General features: G+C 41.3%; 1 protein-coding gene across 9 annotated transcripts in view; it reads left to right on the top strand.

Annotated features, from left to right (window-relative positions):
• LOC111259938 (uncharacterized) overlaps positions 1 to 20,668 on the top strand; it is an 86,662-nt gene that overhangs the window by 23,674 nt on the left and 42,320 nt on the right. For 3 of the 9 annotated variants that reach the window (XM_086968085.1, XM_086968083.1, XM_086968084.1), the window contains exons 1-2: positions 11,506 to 11,605; positions 11,809 to 12,002. The exons of 4 other annotated variants lie outside the window; for them this stretch is intronic. In XM_086968085.1, coding sequence (XP_086824211.1) covers positions 11,516 to 11,605; positions 11,809 to 12,002 — 284 coding nt within the window. In that variant the 5' untranslated portion in view covers positions 11,506 to 11,515. Of the gene's footprint in view, positions 1 to 9,918; positions 10,047 to 11,505; positions 11,606 to 11,808; positions 12,003 to 20,668 lie in introns of those variants that run through there. 2 more of the 9 variants (XR_015310805.1, XM_086968086.1) reach the window with 1 other exon arrangement.

Genomic DNA, 20,668 nt, shown 5'->3' with positions numbered 1-20,668 from the left:
ATATTTAAGTTCAATAATTTACATGAATTTGAGAGCCATACATACGCTCTTTAAGCTAAACACAAGAAATAGCCATCACATAGTAGGTAATTTACTATGTAAGCTGCATGCTGTCAGCCTGTTGTATGACATAACCCATCGAAGCAGATTAAAGAAAAGTAACATTCCTCAAGCTAGATAGAGTACAATGTTGTCGAGTCAGTACAAAGAAAAGAGATCAAGAAGGAAAATTAACGAAGCCTGCACTCTAGGTCTTTATGCCTTGGTAGGCTCGGGTATATTCATTTGTGTACGTATGCGTCTATGAAAGAATTGAATCGACCGAGATACATATAGGGAGAAGGGGAGCGTATGGTCCATATATATAACTGGTCGTCTGCCAGAATCGAATTCTAAACTGCACGCAAACACGCTCGGTCAAAAAGGAAACTCTCCAAGGCTTCTTCTATCGTTGATTATGGCGTGAACAGATTTATCACCCGGTCACAGATTAGCGTTCTGCTCGCGCGGAACGACCGCTCAGGCCGTCGTCTGCGCTACATTCGCCATCACTACGAGCACAACCGGCACCGACGAGCCTGTACGAAACCAGGCCACGCATTCTCTTTCTTCCTTTTCCCGACTGGATCAGCTCAGAAACAGTGGGAAGAACTATGAGAAAAGCCAAACAGCTGAATGCGGGCAAATGCGAGAAAGAAATTGGGTTGATAAGAAAAAGAGTCCACCAGGGGAAAGAGGTGGAGATGGTGGGTAGAATGGAGAAAGCCCGCAAGAACGGACATGAAAAACTGGACAAAGAAATCCGACAACGCTGCAGGAGGTGATACAAGACAGAGAGAGAAAAGGGGAGATCAGCTAAAGAAAATACCCGGCACACAACAACCGTAGGGACGGAAGCACCAGCGGTCCCGACGTTAGAAGAGACGAACTAACTGCCGAAAAATAATAATATAGACGGTCGGCTAAGTTCGGGAAAAAGGAAGAAGCCTCGCTAGCTGTTTCGTACTTGCCATAGCAGCAGCAACAACTGCAAAACAGACAGCAGAGCAAAAAAGGAAAAAATTGAAGAGAACGGACTAACGGGACGTGGAGCAGGAAAGAAGTGGCGGGGCAAAGGCAGCGAGCGTGTGCCGTTCCTCCACTACGACCAGCCACGGCATTCGCTTGCTCGGGGCCGACTAAAACGAGGGCAAAGTAGAGAAAGGAGGCAAAGGCGGAGCGAATGTTGGATACGGGAAGTCGGCCAGCAGTTGCGAACGCGACCAGCGAGGGGTGATGTAGTAAGTGAACTGGTAGTAAAAGCTAGAGCAGCGAGCATGGGGTGTGACTCGAGACTGGCCCTGAACGAGGGAGAAATCATAATAAATACATGTTGGCTTTCAGTAAGACAAACTTCTGTGCTCCAGGCCCGGCGAAAAGCGCTGGCATGATGCCAACGTGCTGGGAGCGGTGATGCTGGTAGCCAGGTTGAGAGACAGCAACGACAACTGTAACAATGAAAACTTGGGTCGGTGTTGAAGAATGTGCAATAAGTCGTTTGCTCTGGCCGATCATTGGGACTTAAGGAATGCGTTGAGACTTCCGAAAAAGAAGAACTAAGTATTGAAGAAGTGTTCGTGCGAAAAAACATCTGTACAACGTACAATAATTTTACCGTGAATAGCAGAGCAAAACCTATGAAGTAACTGCACCGTTAGTAGATAGGAGCAATTGTTCGTTGTTTACACTCGACCACTTCCGTCGCTTTGTTTATTTTGTTCTACGCACAAAGGCTTCGTGCAAGAACACGCAATTTGCGTCTAATCCCCGTTCCTTATATTTCTTTTCTTCTAAGAAGCAATCGGCGCCCGCCATTAAAATTAAAATAATTTCCTTAATTTAAGTTATTGAAGACGGCCACGCTTCATGAGAGACGGAAAGACAACGGCCGCTACAGCGTCAAAGCACAAAGTCGGATTGTTCTACATGCTAATTTTTGCCGGCACAATCGACCGGAACGACTTTTCGCAAGTTCTGTGGATAAATGAAGTGGGATATGAGAGCTGGGATTTATGTTGTTTTCCATTGACTTGTGCAGGTCTGTTGCTTCTTTTCCAACTAACTAGGCAGTTCGGGTACTACGTTTTCAGAACGGAACTTCTTTAGCATAACACGGCTGCGGTGACCGGTAGCGGTATCTAAAATGAAAGGAGATATTGTTCAGATAAAAATTAAATGCAATACTTAATATGGTTAAATAGGCTCGTTGTTCTCTAAGCGTTTAGCTTGTTCCTTATGCGGAAAAGCTCAAAAAACTTGAGAAATACTTTAACATATATTCTAGCGTTGTTTTTTTAGCCCGTTAATCGAGCAACCATCAACTGTCAAATCGCCTGTACGGTGAACATAAATTATTATATTCATTCAAGGAAGGTTAAACTATAACCGATCGAAACTAATCTAATTTACAGACTGTGCACAGGATAGTACCTAAAGATACGCTGCATCAAAAACGCACATATGTCGTGTCAAGAAATTAGGAAGTTGACTATCGTTGCCTTTTTCACCAGCGGTTTAGTTAAAGTTACCGTTGTAACTAGCTGCTCTAGGTAGTTTCCGCTTCGCTGCGATCAAGACCCGGTGTGGGCTCATAGTACTGCCGGAAAAATACACATTCTAGTGGCACGTTCAGTTCAAAGATATCTTCTATTATGTAGTTTTTTTAATCCCTTTTTTTCTGTGCAAGTTGATTTGTCTCAACATCAACGGTTTCCATTGTGTCATATTGCTTCCGGCGGAATAGGGGCTGATTTTAAATATATTAAAAAATCGTACTGATAGAGAGGTAAAGAATGTCAAAATCAACTTCCCAGCTTTATTAATTGAATAAGAAACTTGAAGCGAATCTCGAACCTCAAAATACAGACTTGGTAACTGTAAAACCAAAAACCTAACTATAATAAGAAAAAAGAAAGCATCTTGTTTAGTTTTACCTATCAAAGGCACGCTGCGGAATGTAGTGACCCTACCGGGCTCTTGCAGAGTGAATTAGAGGTATTAGTGGAGTTTCCGTTGGCTGTTGTTATTGGCAATATCAACAAAGAGAAGCTAATATCTATATTGTCGGGGCAATTACCTATTTATACCTTACAATTGTGGCCCTGTCGATACAACTATATATTTGTGCTAGGTATAACTGGCCTCGTGCGAGCTCCAAACAGCTATTGCCTGCTCAAGGTATTACTTCAGAACTGACGAGCTCATTTTTTTATATATTATACCCATAGTATAAAAGTCACCTGACAGTTAGCAGAGCTTTTTCGTTTCCGAAACATTTATTTGATACTGAGCTCTTTTTTCACTGACCGAATTGGCCAAATTATAGGGCGTACGATAATATGGGATATATTGCATCTATGCAGCTAATTGAAACAATTTGACGCGGCTATTACGAAAAATCTAGGATCAGCTGCGAATACTCGTTTTAGTTTTTAGAGCTCTTTGAAGCGGATCATTGCTCTGAGCTTAAGTCGCATCAGCTTTTTAGCTATATAACATTTTGTAATCACCATAATCCTATGGATGTGCCGGAGAAAAATCAATTCGCCCAGTCATTTTCCTTCAAAAAAAGACAATAAACATGAGCCTATAAGATCACGCCTTTTTCCTCCTATGATGTTTGGCCAGATGCATCTTTTCAACAATTATTTAGTGTGAATCTGAAAAAGCAGCCGCTCGACTAGAAAATAATATAGAGTTTCGGTTGAAACATATCTTGCTTCAGCTGTAAGTCTACTTCTTGCTAACTTCAACTTTGACCACAATTGTATCTCTACATACATGTAATACATTCGTAACGTAACACATTGTCTGCCTTTGCTTAATAATAAACAGCTTCCATACGCTCACCGCGCTGTATTTTTCTATCATATATTACATAACAATGAGACAATGTATTGTTTTTTTAACTGATGGATAAGATGTCTGCTCTGGACGTGTCTCGCGTGATAAGTTGCCACAACAGAAGACACGACCAAACCAGCAGGACTACTCCAAAAATGATGAAACCTTCTTTTGGACCAAACATAACTTGGCAAGGCTAGGAAGTGTTGTGTATACTTGGTAACAACTGTAGGGAAGTATGAGAGGGAATCGGGTGGTTCCGTTCATCTCGGCTACCCACGACCGTCAGCTTTCATCAGTTGGCGCTGCCCCGAGACTGACTACTTACACTTGCATGCGCAATGCCCCCCGGCCTATAACAATGTTTGGACAACAGCTATTGACTCAGTAAAAGACAGTCATGGCATCCCAATAAAGGCGAACATTACGATTTGATAAAGAGGAGTAAGCTTCGTCAAGACAAACTGGAGTACTGATAGCACCGTGAAAATAAGTCTCGACTATGATGTTGTTGAGCGTGAAGTCCTGCAATAAAACACGCGTACGAAAAATGTTATAATTATGGGCGTATGACAATTTTCATCGTACGTCAGGAACACAGGTGCCCGAAAAAATAGCGTCTGGAAACGGCATGCAATTTGGCTAAGTGATTATAAAAAGTCTATCATTTCGTTTATCCGCATGTATATCATTGGACAAATATTTATAGAGATTATTGAAAACTAATCTAAACAGTTGGCTAGAAGGATTCAAAGTGACAGACGTCATCTAGGCTGTTAACATGTTACCATTTTTCGTGTATTTGTACGGTATTTTTTCCTACATTAGTGAAATTGCACAGTCTAATTTCATTATTATAGCGTGTAACGTAGTGGTCAGTCTTGTGTTTGACTGGGGGGTTGCTGTGTTGGTAAGAAATGCATCCGTTTGCCAACAGATTACTTGGTGGCACTGGTTCTTAGTAAAGCTCTTTAAACACTAAAAAATATGAGATATCTAATGCATTCGTTATTATCATACAGTGGAAGAAAATTAATCTATTCATTCTCTAGCTGCCATTCTACGCACGATTTTTGATCCTGGCCAAGAAACTATTGCTTATCGTAGAGGACTCTGACGTTCAGAGCACTTCTGACGCTGGGGGGTTTCTTTCTTTCTTTCTTACCGATACCTAGTGAGAGCTCGTTCCCCAAAACACTTGACGGTTGCTTTTGCTAAAACTCTATGACGATGATGCATATTTTAGTTCTGTCTGTGGCATAGATTATGTAGGCGTACGTAGGCATGCAGTTTCAGCTTGAACGATGTTGATTTTCAACCAAGAACTTTGTATAGGACTTGTCGAGAGGCAACAAGGAACGAACTTCTAAAACTGATAGGTTTTTGATATAGAACCAATCTGGGTTTTGCTGCTAGTGAACATGTGCACCGTATATTTGGACTAGGATAAAGCCCATCTTGGCTTCGTCGCCCTTCTTGCAAATTTTTTTGACTGGTAACTTCGTAATGCAATGCAAAGTTTCGCTAGAAATATCAAGGAGTAGTACGCTTTGGATAATCTTTTATTTAGATATAATCGACGGCATTTAGCTGTCTATTATTTAGTCTTTTTGCTAAGATAAAGGTGAAAATAGTCTATGTTTTATGAAAATTTGACAGTCAAAGACTCATGAAAAGGTTAGATGCATATGTACAATTGTCACTCTCGTGTGCCGAGGTCTTAGAGGAATATGAGCCGCTGCCTTGCATGAAAAAGAAGCTTGATCTCTATTAAGGCCATAACCATTACCATCGTTTATAAATGCTTGCAAAATAGATTCAATTGCGTTTAACCAGCCACGTCGAATGTATAAGACCGATTCATAATTGGTCAAATAGTTCCATAAACAACCCTCAGTTTTCATTCTACAACGGCAAAAGCCTGCGTCGGTTCAAACTCGTTTGCACTTGCCCGTTCTTGCGCGCACATAAACGCCCACTCACATTCATATATTTGATACACCAGATTGACGGAACGATTTACGTCTATACTGGTCGTTCGCGCTTTCCTTTGATTATCGTCTTGATGGTCACTTAACAAAGCCGATGCCCCCTGCTGCTCCATACGCGGACCTTAAACAATCGTATGCCCATACGTTCGACGTGTGAAAAGAATTTTGTCGTTGATACTTCTTTTCCTTTACTCACCAACCGAAGCCCACTGCGTGTGTATTCCTGTCTTCTCGGCAACGTCTTCACCTTTCTACAGCCGTAAGGAAAACGCGAAGCGCGGGTAAGAGGGCAAGGCGCAAAACTATTTAGCATAGATATTACTTAAAAGAAGAGTAGCGAAATCGTTGCTGCTGTCGCTCTTTGCTTGCTCTTGTTCGCCTTAGCAGTGGCCTGTGCCATATAGAAAAGAGTAGCAGCAAAAGGATACGACGCCTACACGTGCACAACCGAGTGGCCTGAACGGGCTAGACGCATGGACAAGGAGACAAGCCACTACAGTTATCTGTCACCATTCGTCCGATGTTGCCTGCTTGAGAAATGCTTCGCAGGTCGTTGCTTCTACTCATACTGCGACGTTTGCGACTTCTGCTGCTGCTGATCCCGCGCTGCGCTTGTCGCTTTTAGTCGCCACAACAGCCTTTGCTGCTCTTTCGGTGACGGAGTGTCCGGCTTAGGGATACCTTTGGCCTTACCTTTACGACGACTTCCCTGGGGACCATACGGAAACATTCTAGATACCGAATAAGAACGAAAATCTGAGGAAGTAGGAAAAAGAAAAGATAGAATGGGAAGGATTGAGGAGTGTGGGCAGAAAATGAGGGCTTTAGCTAGACCAGAACGCTAGTTGGGATAAAACGCTGGTCGAATGACGTCGAGTGAGTATATTTTTTTTTTCTGTCCAGTAAGTCGCGATAAACCTACCGCACCGAGTGACGGCTTGTATGTATTTGCCTTTCACTTAGTCTTCGCGTTCAGCTTGTTTAGACGTTTGATAGCGTACGTGGCGATGGAAGCAATGGCATCGAACGCGCTAACGTTGTGATTACTGGACATAGCACACGTACAACTACGAGCACTACGAATCCTGTGCCTTAGCAACGATAGAATGAAAGAGGCACGAGAAAACACGTCACAGATAACAGCAACGTGGAGTGCGTCGTCGTGGATGTCCTTGTCAATATAATAGTACCTATAGATCCGGCTATATTGTACCTTATATCCTGCTGTTAGATATAGTGCGCGCCATGCTTCTAACCAGCCATTGACGCGCTGACGTCTCAACAAATCCCTTGCGGTTCGATGGGAAAATATATTTAGACTCATTTAACATAAACGAAGAATATTACGCACCGACACACAGACAAAGTATACTGTGCTCTCTGTTACCTTTTTTTTTTTGACCTCGACAAGAAACTAATATTAGACTATCTTTGTCAGCGTTTATATTTTGACGAGGTTTTTTTTTCTAGCTTTCAGTAGTGGCTTGTAGAAGAACACAAAACTAATAGAGACGTTTATTTGTAAATATACCTGCGATCAGCGCAGTATGAAGATTGAAGGATTCAACATATATTTAATAACGAATTTCTGTTTGCCTTGGTGCTGATCTATTATTATTCTTATTGCTCTAGATGTTATTATTAATATTATTATTATTATTTTAGGACGCAGATATGTAAGTACTCAGCTAAATAAGCTTTTCAATGGGAATGAAAAATATGTGCAAGCACAAGAATAAAACTCCACAGGTCTAGAATATAAAAGAGGCCCGCTGATCAGACAATTTAAACCGCTGTAGGTTATAGATTAGGATGTGCAGGCACGCTCAGTTGTGCCTTTTCAGCTACTATTCGTCGCTAAATGTTTATTGTTGACATGTAGTTATTTATACAGGGGTTTAGAGTATCACACACAGTAAACATACCCAGATTCAGTTACGGGAAACCTCTTGTCCAATTAGATGTTGAATGGCCACAATTCTTGGATATTTGTTTGAGCCTTTTATTGTCATCTATTCAGGTTTAGATGAAATGAACGCACTGCCTGTCGAATAAGGAAACCCAGTCGACTTGTTCAGACAGATGTCTTTCTAGCTCGTCTAATACAGATTTCATTTCGGGTCAGAATCGCCTCGAAACTCAACTACAGGCTATCCTACGAGAGGGTCGTTTTTTGGAGAAAAACAATGTCACATCAGAATATTGTCTACTATTTATCGAACTATTGTTTTCATTCAATCAGCAGATAAAGCTAATTTAAGGACTTGATTCATATCGAGCGTATGCCACTCGACATCATCCGCTTCTGTTGCAGAAGCGGAGGATGAAAGCGGCCACAGCAGCGGTGAGGAAAGCTTTCAAATCTACCTATGCAGTCTTTGCATAAGACGGGTGGCAGGACAACGATTCGCCCGGCAAATACATCCAGCTAGAGTAGCTAACAGCGGTCAATATCCTAACGATATTCTGTTGCTGTTGTTAGAAGAAGAAAGGAAAAAAGATGGAGATTGGGCCTGCTGGTCGGAACGAGGGTGCTGCATTAGTACTTTCATTTTTTTCCTTGTTGGCTGCTGCCGACTCTGCCCAGATACGCGTGCCTCAACCAGTTTTCTTCTTCTTCTTCTTCTTCGCCGAGAGATACAAACTTCCGTAAAAGCATTGATCTAGTTATCATGCGATAATGGAAAGATATTTATTTTCTCCATATTTCAGTCCGCCAGCAAGGCGCGGCACTCCGACTAGAAGGAGAGATATTTATTTTTCTGATTCAACCAACCCAATATAAGACAATGTAACTCGAATGAGGTGGATGAAAGCAGCTAACCTTGAAACCTATCCTAGTTTCGGAAAAGTGTGCCTGCTCGTCAACACGGCCATCTGCTACGAGTTCAGTTCCTGCTGTCGAATAGCTCACTGTGACGTGATCCCTGAAAATGCCAAACGATAGTTCATCTGTACAGGCTGCATAACGTACGCTACAACAAGATGAATTACTGGATGATTTATTGAATCGAGGTCCTGCTTACTCCTAATCAGATGCAAGAGTACGTACGAAGTTCACGGGGACCAGGGAATTAGTTTCTCTGTCTGTATAGTCGTACGGCCATAGTGGCGTTGAGTAACAGATGAATGGTCCTTTCCGTATATCACTACGTTTATGGTATCGGGGAGTGACCGTTGAGATTGAGCGGCTCGATAGAGTAAGTTTGTGGAGTGCGAACACTTCTCTATTAGTCTGCCGTGATAGTTCGTATAGATGTGACCTGGAGTGACTACAGTTGCACGTGGATAGTTTTAGAAAATAGCCGATGCTCGGTTCAACTTTATGGTCGTTAAAAAACAGAACGTCATATGTTTGGTAGAGATGTTTATAACTGTAAAGTGTCTAAAGGGAACATTATTTTAGAAGCATTAAAGTCCATTGTCGCAAACAATATATCATTGCTCCTAAGTAATGATTTCCTTTTTTATCCGCCGCGTAGGTTTCGATTGCTGTTCACTTATTATCATTGGGGAAGGAGACATTTGTTGATATATACAACTGCTCGCCAAATATACGTATGACTAAATCCGTTGATCTATCTGTTCTCTAGAAAGAGTTGAATGAGTAAAGAAAGGCCGAGACGCACTAGGCCAAGCTGCGCTGAAATAAACATACAAACGTTCTGAATGATTTTAACCTCACTTTGCATTTACATAGAACTAATATTAATATCGCAAATAAATCTGTATAGAACGTATAACTGTTTCTCCTCCGTAAGTGTTAAAAATTATTATCATTTTAACTGATAACGGTGGGTTATTGATTTACAAGCTTCAACCGATATTCGGTTTGGTATTACGGTGCGTTCCTGTTTAAATGTGGCTTTTAATCTCCCTGTGTTGTGAGTTTCGTGGGTTATAATTAATCTTTAAAATATGTTGACCCGAAAAAGCGCATCAGCGTTAGAATGGAAAAGATATTCTACGAAATCTCTTCGACCAATCCATTTGTTTGAAAGATTCTAATCGAGATATGCGCTCGTTGCACGATCATACTGCGCAGGTGGTTCCCGTTGTTGGAAATGAGGTTTGCTACAGGTTTTCGTAGTAAACTTACGTTATGGGCACCAGTCATTAAGTGGTCAAGGAATAATCCTACTACTGAAATGTCTCGCCACACCGTAGCTCCTGGTAAGCGTAATGCAGCTGCACAATTGTGTCAATGCATCGTGTCTTTTAGTTTGAATGTAGTATACTGAATTAATGTCAAACACTATACATCCTATTGTAACTTTACCAAGTTACATTCATCGAATGTAACTTTTCCATCTACAACGATCCAAGACGCAAGTTTGTCAATGTTATCCAGTTAAAACTGAATTCTTCCTATATATTCTTTCCCCATATATTATAGGGGAAATAATATGTACAGTATTAACTCAGCTTGTTGTATATATATTGTTGAGAAGAACCAAAGGTAGCAAGTCCCGCCATTGGCGCATCGTGCATTGAATGTATCAACAGAGAAAACTATTTTCGTCACTACGGACGGCCATTTATTGGTACTCGTTTTTTTGCAGATAATGCATCCAACAGCCTTTCTCGCTCTAACCTGTAGCAATTTGGTGGCTGGTGGAGAGATGTCGGTAGATGTGAATAGGTATAAAATTTTAAAAATATTGCTTAGATATGTTGCATACAACAAATTCTAGCGGACTGAAATTTGAATTGATAGCAGGCCAAACATATCAGGAGTAAAAATGGTCAAAAACATTTAAGTAAGCACGAAAAGTTACAAAAAGACTAACCGTTAGGGTCTGCCTGGACGACCCAATCGACAACTAACATTTTCTTTTTTAAAATGGGCGTTAATTTCCGAATCGAAAATCATCAATCATGTTTTTTTCAGTTCTTTAAATTGCTTAAAATCTTTTAAGTTATTTAAGTTTCTGAGTCGTTGAAGATTTTTCGATTGTTTCGTGAGAATCTTTCTCGGAACTTTCGCATGGCACATGACGACCGGCGATAACGTTGACCATCGATTTTGGGCAATAAAAGAGGTTTGTGATTCAACCGATTCGAACCGAAGTGGATCCGGCACAAAGAAACTGAAGAGTAGCCTATTTTTGCTTAACTTGCAAAAAAAGGCCCATTATTGTTTATATGACAGTTTGATTTTTTTGTTCAGCCTTACCTTTGTCACAAGAAATGGAGAGTGCCGGTTACGACAAATAGTCCGCCAATCCTGCTCTAAATTTAGTCGCCGTGCTCTAATATATATACATATATAAGTGGATTACCAATAAAACTCCGCTGAGCATCTTTTACTTAGAGTCTTATTTAGGCTGTATTATGAATGGTAACTTCATTGTCCCCAGAAACGGAAAATTAGAAACACACTGTAATCCTACTGTCATCTAACATGTGATTCTGTGTAGACGGGTTTGTTTTGCCTTGCTTAAGCCAGGCTTTGCCTGGTAAACGTGGCGCAGGTAGACAACACGATAGCAGAGGTTTTTGCGTCCTCACCCAAACGATATAGGAAAAACAAGGGCGGCTGGAAAAGCGAACCGAAAGTAGGCGTTAACAAGAGAGAACACGACTATTATAATAACAACCGCAAGTGAAACATAAATAGCTTTAAGCGTCCGAGTTATAGTATGAAAGAGATGGTGATAATATCGAGTCGCCTCAGTCTTGCTGCTTCAATCAACGCCAGTGGTCTATTATGCCTTTACTTCATCTTACGCGTACGTTTATACAGTGCAATCTCTGTCACCTCTTTAACCTGCTTTAGCTTCTTTTACCGCTTCCATTTTTGTTCATAGATGTTTTCGCTTTAGATCTGCCTTATACATGTATCTGCATAACAGTTATATTCCCATTACATTATAGTCGAGCTAACGTTATCTTTATAATGGGAGTGTCTCATGTCGTTATGATATTCTTTCAGTCATCATTGGACGCGTTGGCTTGTTTATTCAGCTTGATGGGTCAGATGATCACACACGCGGATACTATCAAAAATACACAAAAGCGTTTAAAGCTTTGTCATACATATTTATTCCGTAAGCACTACGTTGAGCAGAGGTTACGACAACAGGCTCCGATAGGCCGGTCGGTCGATCACCCTGGATTTGTGCAAAGGTTGGTGCCAGTCGTTAACAAAGGAAATGAAGTGTGCAGTCGACTTGTGGCTGGCATTTGAGCTCTGTACCACTGCAAGGCCTGTAAGCAGGATTAAGGAGGGAGAAGGAGAATCGAATATGGGTTGTAGGAGAAGGAGAAATCTAAAGCTTGTCAGACATATCGTGTTTGCTCTGCGCACTACATCTGACACATGCACGCCTCCTTACACATTAGATCGTTCAATCAAGGCTTAAGGTAGCTCACTCACGTAGGCAATACGTAAGAATACTGCAGAGCTATTCCACATACGAGAAACTAGTGTCTGAAGCGCGGTAATTGAAACGTACGACCAAAATGGTGTTGAAAGGATGAAGCTTATGGAAGCATGAAAGAATCCAACATTGAATTTCAAGAAGCTTTTATGTTTTTACATGGGTTCTTGCAGGCTGGCGCGACCTGGATGGCAAGTACGCCTCTCTTTGGGTCTGTTGTCATGGCAACCATGTACAGCGAGCATTTGAATTCAGATCTTAACGTCGGTAAAAATAATTACCACAAAAGATTATGAAACACTAGGATTTATCACTAGAAAGGAAAACGAATTGAGTTAGTAGCTGCTTACATGGTCACCATATAGTTTCGTAAATTTGTTGGAAATGACCCAGATAAGCTCAGAAAATTCCAGGCCGGCTGCCTCTTTTTCCCAGCGGGTCCTTGACGCTAAATTGCACAATGTCTTCTTAGAAAAAAAGTATCTATAGGGTGTATGAAAGAAAAAACACGAGTCTCGGAAGCACGGTTTCTTGCACATTGCCGCTTTTCCTAATATTATTAAATTGTAAGTAGCATATTGTAATATTGATAACACTATTAGTATCCAATCGTTTCTTAGTCGTGTTTGGAATACAAAACATCTCTTGAAATCCTGACTCGAGTTTTATGGTCAACTAATCGTTGTAGCTCCGATACTCGAAGTTAAAAAGACGCATGACGGATTAGTCCTGCGCATGGTTCCATACAACTATTGTTCACTTCACAAGATAGGTAACAATTAGGCTACTGCGGTAATTGAATGAGTAGCGCCGGACTGAGCTTATGCTCAGTGTGTTCGAGCCAGTACCAGGCCGAAACTGAGCAATTTTTGGATTATTGAATTTCTGCAATCCCATCACTGCTTAGTCACATGAAAGCCGTTGCGTCAATCCAGCCCATCGCTATTCCTTGAATATTGCCCCCATAGTAACACAACGCGACCCTTGCCAAAGATGACGGCTCCAAGAGGCACCTTGAGTCGTTATAAAAACTAAAATAGCAAAGGCATATCAGCACATGTCGAGTCAAATAGAAGTTACCGATGGGAAAAACTCATCATTCTTTATTTGCAATAGAAGAGAAGAAGGCAAACGATCACACAGTTTGGTTACAGCAGAAAGTTGTTGCACATCAAGCAAATCAGTGTATTGTATCATCTTTAAAGAGAACGAGCAAAGATGACCTGCTAATAACCTGTTTTTTGACCTCTTATACGATCGCCAAACAACATTTACGATCCAAATACAAGGAAGAGTATATTTAAAAAGGCTCTACCGCATGCTGCCAAAAGTTAATTGTAGGCACCTAAAAAGTAAATCTGAGTTTTTAATTCATTCAGTATCGAGCTTGGCGAATAGATCTTGGCAAGAAGGTGCTATTGAGGTTCACTTGAAAAACAAAAATAGAACGAATGTTTCTCGTATTCTCCTACCTGGAGTAACTTTATTCCTACCGCTGGGTTAGCTATGATCCCGGACATTTTTACAAGGTAGTAGCAAATCGAGGTAGGCTCACTTCGTTCGATCGCATCTACACAGAGAGTAGCCATAAAGCTAGCCTTTCACTTTTTGAACCCGAAAGTTGTCAGCATAGTCTAATTTAGTTGACAGAAGGGAAGCACGAGGTCTTCGACAGACACGTGTACAGAGAACAAAACGTTCACCTTAATCATTAGAAGACATTAATTTTAACTGATAATTATTTCGCCTTAGCCACATATATCTACGCTACCTATTCCCGATGATCTTGCTTATAAGCATTTGCTCTACGGCTGAGATCTAGGAGGCTTATGAAAAGCGGCGCAGTAGTGTTTGCTAAATTGCAACACGCCATCAGCTTCGGGTGCACGCCGTTCAGTTGAACAGAAAAAAATGCTTAAAGTACATGTACTATTCATGCATGGATTATTTGCGTTACCGTGGACATAGGCAGTAGGCGCATCGATTGAACCTTAGCCACAATCAAATTTCAAAAAGCAAGGTAACAAACAGTCCATGTCGATCAATACGTTTGTCTGTTAGTCGACAAGATATAGGGTGTATAGTGTCGATAGTGAAGCCTATGGACAAACTTAATATTACAGTAAAATTATAAACAAATACTCGAATTTCTAGTCCCAAAGGTCAAGAAACTCTGTGCGCTCATAATGCCTTTTCGAACATATGGATCAAAGTGGCCTCAATTCGTGCTCGATCAGTAAAATAATTCGAAAAAAAAAAGAATTTTACATTTGATCAGTTACGCATGGATAATCCAAAATGGCTTTGATAATTACAGCTAAGGCTAAGCGAATTCCTCGACGCCTCTGGTAGGCTTGCAAGCCTATCAGAGGCGTTAAGGGGTCTGCTATCATGAAAAATTGTATGGTTGCGTTGTAAACAAGAACATATGGTGTGCCATAGCATCATCGTATAAAAACGATGTTGAAACGTGCCTAAAACAATCCTCTTCTTTGACACGGCGAGAACCTTTTAACCAATTCAACGTCTGACGTGACAAGACACATCACGCACAAGGCTATCGGGAATAGCGATACTCCTTCTAACTTCACAGGATAGCTTAGAAGTCGCTAGGCTTAGCGGTGGAATTACGTAAGGAGTTGACTACGACCGAAACTTTGGCGGCAGCCGTCGATGCGAGTAAATACGGCTGACTGCACTTAGTTGTTTTTGCTCTTTTGCAGTATCAAATGCGGCTCCCTCAAACAGTGCGCCCTTGGCTGAGCTCTCTGTTCTATTAACTGTTGATGACCATGCAAGACTGGGCTATACACTGTAAAAGTAAACGTGCAGCTAACGATCGTCTAATCAATCCAAATTCTATCATGAAACCCATCTTCAAGCATCTCTTAATGACAGACTTGCTGTTTGCTGACAAACCTAATATCGGTACAAACCGTTCATTTTTAGCTTATGCTGTTATTTACAGCAAACTATAGCACAGAAGCTTTCTTGTGCTAGACCTAGAACCTTTAAAATAACTTATCTAAAATAATTTTTGTCTAAAACCTCAGACGTTTGTGTACTGATTGAAGTGACTCCCAAAAGGACTCAAGGCTAAAAGCTTGTGCCCTAAATGGTCACATGCATCAATAAGAATTTACTGTTGATGAAAGAAAAGAGGCATTTACATTGATTTACAAAATTTGTTACTCGAAGCCCGTTGCCAAGTGGTTATTAAGCAGAACATCCAGCTGCGCCGTTGTTAGCCATTCTACCTAGAAAAAGGTTTTGTCAATGACATTCCTTCACACATTCAGGTGTAAAGGTAATAGTCACGAATCTGTCATCATCTCTAGAACACATTTAGCATAGAAAACATCAGCACGTTGACTTGGAGAAAAGTTTGACGAACTATCTTGCCATTCTATCTCCAAACAAATATTTGCAGGAATCTCTAACAAAGGTCTGCTTTAGGACTTGCTTTATACTAGAGACCTCATGAACCTATTGGCAGCTTGACTGCTTCTGTTCCTTATATATAAAATAGCCTTTCTGAACCGATGTTGCACATTGGACATGTGTTAACATCGAAAATAGTTAATTTCTGTAACATTTTAACAACGAGCACTGGTGCTCAATTAAACTCCAACGAACTGAGTATAGTCTGCTCTATAAAGAGCACGTACGGAAGTATTTCACTCACATAATATTATTCTCGTTACACCGAAGGCACTTTTTAGGCTTTAGTGGTAATTGAAGTAAGAAAAGCTTATTATCATGCGGTAGCAGTATGTATTAGGAAAACCTGCTATACAGTAGATGTTTCTAGGCGATCTGACTAAGCTGGTTAAATGGAGACAACTTTTTTAGAAATTATTACAATGCGTTATCTAAGTTGGTTATATCCTAACTTTTGGATTACTCACTATGTCGTTTAGGCTCGAATGGAAGTACGAGCCATTGTTCCCTTACTTTGGACTGATACGGACCGCTATTGCGAACCAAAATAAAGAATTTAATAAATCGCCACTCAAATACTAAGGGACCACAACAGAAACAATTTTAACCCAAGTCTGCCTAACCGTAGCTAAGGGTCAAGTAGACAGGTTTCCGATGGAACAGACGATGGATCTCTGTTCTGAAGGAACCTCCCACGCCCCATCTTGAATATATTTAGAAGACAACCACTCTTTAAAGCTTGTGGCAAAAATTGGGTTAGCCCAGTAAGCCGGGTCAGAACCTTGCCGTTCTCTCCTTTCCGCCAACCCCCTTAGCAATCGAAGCTGCCGTCATTTAAAATCCAATATAACTGTCGCTCTTTGGCTATTTCAAACGAAAAATCAGCGACGAAAATATCGAAAGCGATGAAGTTGAACAAAAAGGCACGGTCGAAAAGAAAGAAAGAAAGAAAGGAAGATCTTTTAGCTTTCTCGGCTCCTCAACAAACGCCATCTTTCCGAAATGCGAAGGAGAAACGGGTGTAGCGGGCACAAATACGGGGAGACGGACAGGCGGACAAACGGACAGACCAACCGACTAGTCGAGCCCAAATGTGGGAAATACGAAATAGGAGGAGTAGCCGCCAGTAAGCCAGAAGGGGCAGAGGGGGATGTAACACTACTTGCCACCGTCTTCATAATACGATGATGACGACGTAGTATATATAAAAGTCAGAACTAGACCAAGAGCAACGGAAAAGAGGAAATTGGGGAGTTGGATCGGGGATATTGGAGAAAATTATATGTGCTCTTCTGGATTGGGAGGAGATTGGTGATGCTAGGCACTGAGCCGGCGACCCGGGCGGATAGACCGGCGAAGGGTAAGGGTATTGGCGATTCTGCAGCGTACGCTTGTTCTCTTCCTGCGTCTCGCTGACTGATATCATAAGATTGTCTAGATCCACATTTTCCTTTTTCTTCCCATTTCCCTCATCGTCCTCGTTCAAGTAGTGCACTACACTTATAATGCTTCCTTTTACCGTAGCGTTCGTGAGTCTGCCGGGTAACTGTTATTTTGGCGAAAAGTCATCGGCGTAGCTCATCGCTGCTCTGTTATAGTGTATATTGTATCTAACTAGCAGTATTAACCCGCCAGTGGAACCCCGTATTTCAAAGAGTCAACTCTCTTCGTTCGGCTGGAAACTGAACGCTAACAGTCGACACTCTGCTTTGCAGAGTCGGCTGATTTCCCGATGATGTTTCGAATAGCATTGGATGGAAATTGGATATGGTGAGAGGGCAGAAGGGGATATGGCGAAACACCTAGTTGGAGATCTGCCGAGAATTGAAAAACAGAAAAGAGCGATATCGTTGTTATTTTTAATCTCAGTTATTAGTGTCGTTACCTTTGTCCGGTCGCAGACCTTCTTCTGCTACTTTGCGTCATATGACTGCTGGACCTCCTTCAGACAACTTTGGAACGCTTGCAATTATGAATATTGCAACGATGTTGTGCTGACGGCAAGTCAACAGACGCACGGTAAAACTTGCTAAAAACATCTGCCGTTCCCAAATGCCTGGGTGAAACCAACTACGATTTTTCCTTGCAGGTCCCGCTATCTGCGTCAAGCTAGCTGATATTCAGTCATGGGGGGGAAATGACAAATGGTGTAGGGCCCGGAATGCATTGAACACGTCGATACTCTAGAAGGCGTTGAGCTTCAAAACGTTTTTCGAAATATTAGTTAAACTATTGCTATCGAATATTTAATAGCGAACACATTGACCTTTAGCACACATAGAGGGATTTAAATTGAGTCTGGGATGGCAGAAAATCGACAATACTCGGCATACTAAGAATTATTGTTTTGATGTCGCAATAGGCGACCAGTTACTTAGCAAAAGTCCATTTTAAAAGTCTTCTTCGTCGCCGGTTACCATTCTACAGTATCCTTTAAAGCTGTTTGCTTGAAGGGAGATTTTACAGGGAAACTGATATATCTTGGCCCCTTTGAATGCTCAAATCTCGCTTTGCGTATTTTATTTACACTTTATAACCGCCTCGTTTGTGCACAACATTAAGTGTTTTAGTCAAATTGTGTACGCTTCTACCGCATGTTTGCTTGACCAGCGAACAGTCAGTTTAGTATCGCCGTACTTATACCGGCTCGTTCGCTATAGAATATGAATAAACGCTTCCTGATCATCTCGGCACACTTCGATATCACTCGCGCTCGTTTCAGTCTGCAGATGAGACGCTTTTACAGGAAGCGTGCGTCTGCATCCGATTTCGGCTTTAAGCGAATCTAACCCAGCATCAAAAAGTACGTGTGTCAGTATAGTGAAAAGGCAAATTTGCACCATGTAGCCTTTTCCATTCGCGATAAACGCTCTCGAAGATGAACGTTGTACAAGCGACGGCCATTTGTAAGCTCATTGTTAACCCATAGATTCAATTCCCTGCGGCATGGCGATAGCAAGCCGCAACGCAAGCAAGCGTCTATCGCCCGCTGGTAACAACACCGCAGGCCCAAACATGCCCAGCGAATATGCACCAATCGTGGTCCTGGAGGTAACAATTTCCGATAATGGCTTCGAGCGATATGTGGTAAAATTTTACGACTCTAAAGCCAAAGTATCATAAACACATTCAAATCGACACTTGTGATTGAGAGCTTTCTGCGTAAACGACTGAACCTGATATCAGGGCAGGAGACAGAATGCATATTATTTCTATGAAGCACATTGCGATATATGTTCTTGTTTACATTCGGCAAAGAATAGGACAAAAAAATATACCACACCGCTGGTTCCTTATAATCTGTAATCTAAAATACCTTAGTATCACATATGACCCAAAAAACTCAGTCATGCAAGTATTTATATATGTTGTATATGCTATTACTAAATATATGACGCAGCTAGCAGTCTTTTTTTAAACGCTGGGGAACCAGTAATTTCTGTGACGATCTATTCTGGGATCTTCCCAGGTAATTATCGACGTCGTTAAAAATCGTGTAACAAGCCGCATTTCTACTTTTGGCGAACCAGTTCCTATTGTATTTTCCCTATACTAATTCCTAGAGAAATTGACGCGCCCAAATCGACTGACGAAGCATACCACCCTGTCTTCATTCAATGGAAGTCTGTAAAATTTAAACAATTAACGAAACACCTACGTGAGCATCAATGCAGGGCCGGTAAATAATAGGAATGCCGCGATTTGTTATCTACCACGAAACGTTTAACGGTATTGATAGGTCTTTATGCAGACAGAGCAGTCTTAAAATAGGGGTCTGGAAATTCTCGAAAAAAGCTTACGTCTTTATATTCAATCTAAAATTAAAATGACCCACTGGACCGTTTGCAGGTGTGACGGAACGTTTCACAGGTTGTTGCTAGGTTATCTGCCATCTGGTATATACAACTGATAGTAGGTATAGGCAGAAGGCAAAAAAGTTTCGATAGGCGATCTGGTTAAATCTAACAACGAATTGTGTGTATCAAGCTCACGAAAAAACAAATAATGACACAACATATAAGGACAATTATACGCTTATAACGATACGATATAACGAAACTCGAACCAACGATAGCTCATTGAGAAAACTATTGCCATTGGGTGCAAACGATTTAAAGTAAGTCGGATCTTTAACCCTAAGCACTTATGATTTGCAGCATTCATACATTTCTAGCTTTAAAATATACGCTTTCTTGCAGCAACCCCACAAAATGTATTCTAGTAATTGAGCGCATCTTATAATACGCCTCGTATAACTAAGCTAGGCGATTCGCTCTAAAGTTAGGTACACCCATAATAAACCTGCTTGATGTTATGGACTACCACATTACACATCATAACATTCCTTGCAGTAACGAAAAGGCTGCGATGGATGACATTGGCAATGGCACAACTAATAGGATATCTAGCAATCTAGAAACGTATTGCATGTAACCGCTTATATTATAGAAAACCGAAAACGGTCTTCTATATATGTACACGCTGCAAGGGACATTTTCACCTACATGTCCTACAGACTTGCAACTAAATCTTGAAAGACCGGAAATTCTAAGCTACGGTAGAACGTCTGTCAAGCGGATTCCATTGAACCGGTTACGATGGAGTTTCGACAATAATCTAAAGGCGGCGGTATTCATGCCTTCCGCGTGGGTCAGGTATTTGACATGCCGTCCGTCAAGATGTCATCACACCGGGTAAACTGTACACACCACACGAAGAACTGGGAGCCCAAACCCGTTACCCGTTTGCAATTACAATCAGATCTCTCGATTAAGGTGCGAAAGCCTCTGGAAAACACTACGGTACCAAAGAATACTGTCTGTTTCCAGTGCCGGATGAATAATCTACACAGTTTGCTGTCTCTTAAAGGAAATGCACAGGTAGTGAAGAGGCCATTCAGAGTTAAATAGCTAGTAGAGAGGCTAAGTAGCGATGGAAATAGTATATGTATACGTAAGTAAAACGCTTTAG

Source organism: Varroa jacobsoni, unplaced genomic scaffold (genome assembly GCF_002532875.2).
Source record: "Varroa jacobsoni isolate VJ856 unplaced genomic scaffold, vjacob_1.0 scaffold_386, whole genome shotgun sequence".
Lineage (NCBI taxonomy): Eukaryota > Metazoa > Arthropoda > Arachnida > Mesostigmata > Varroidae > Varroa > Varroa jacobsoni.
This window is presented reverse-complemented; position numbering and strand designations above follow the sequence as displayed.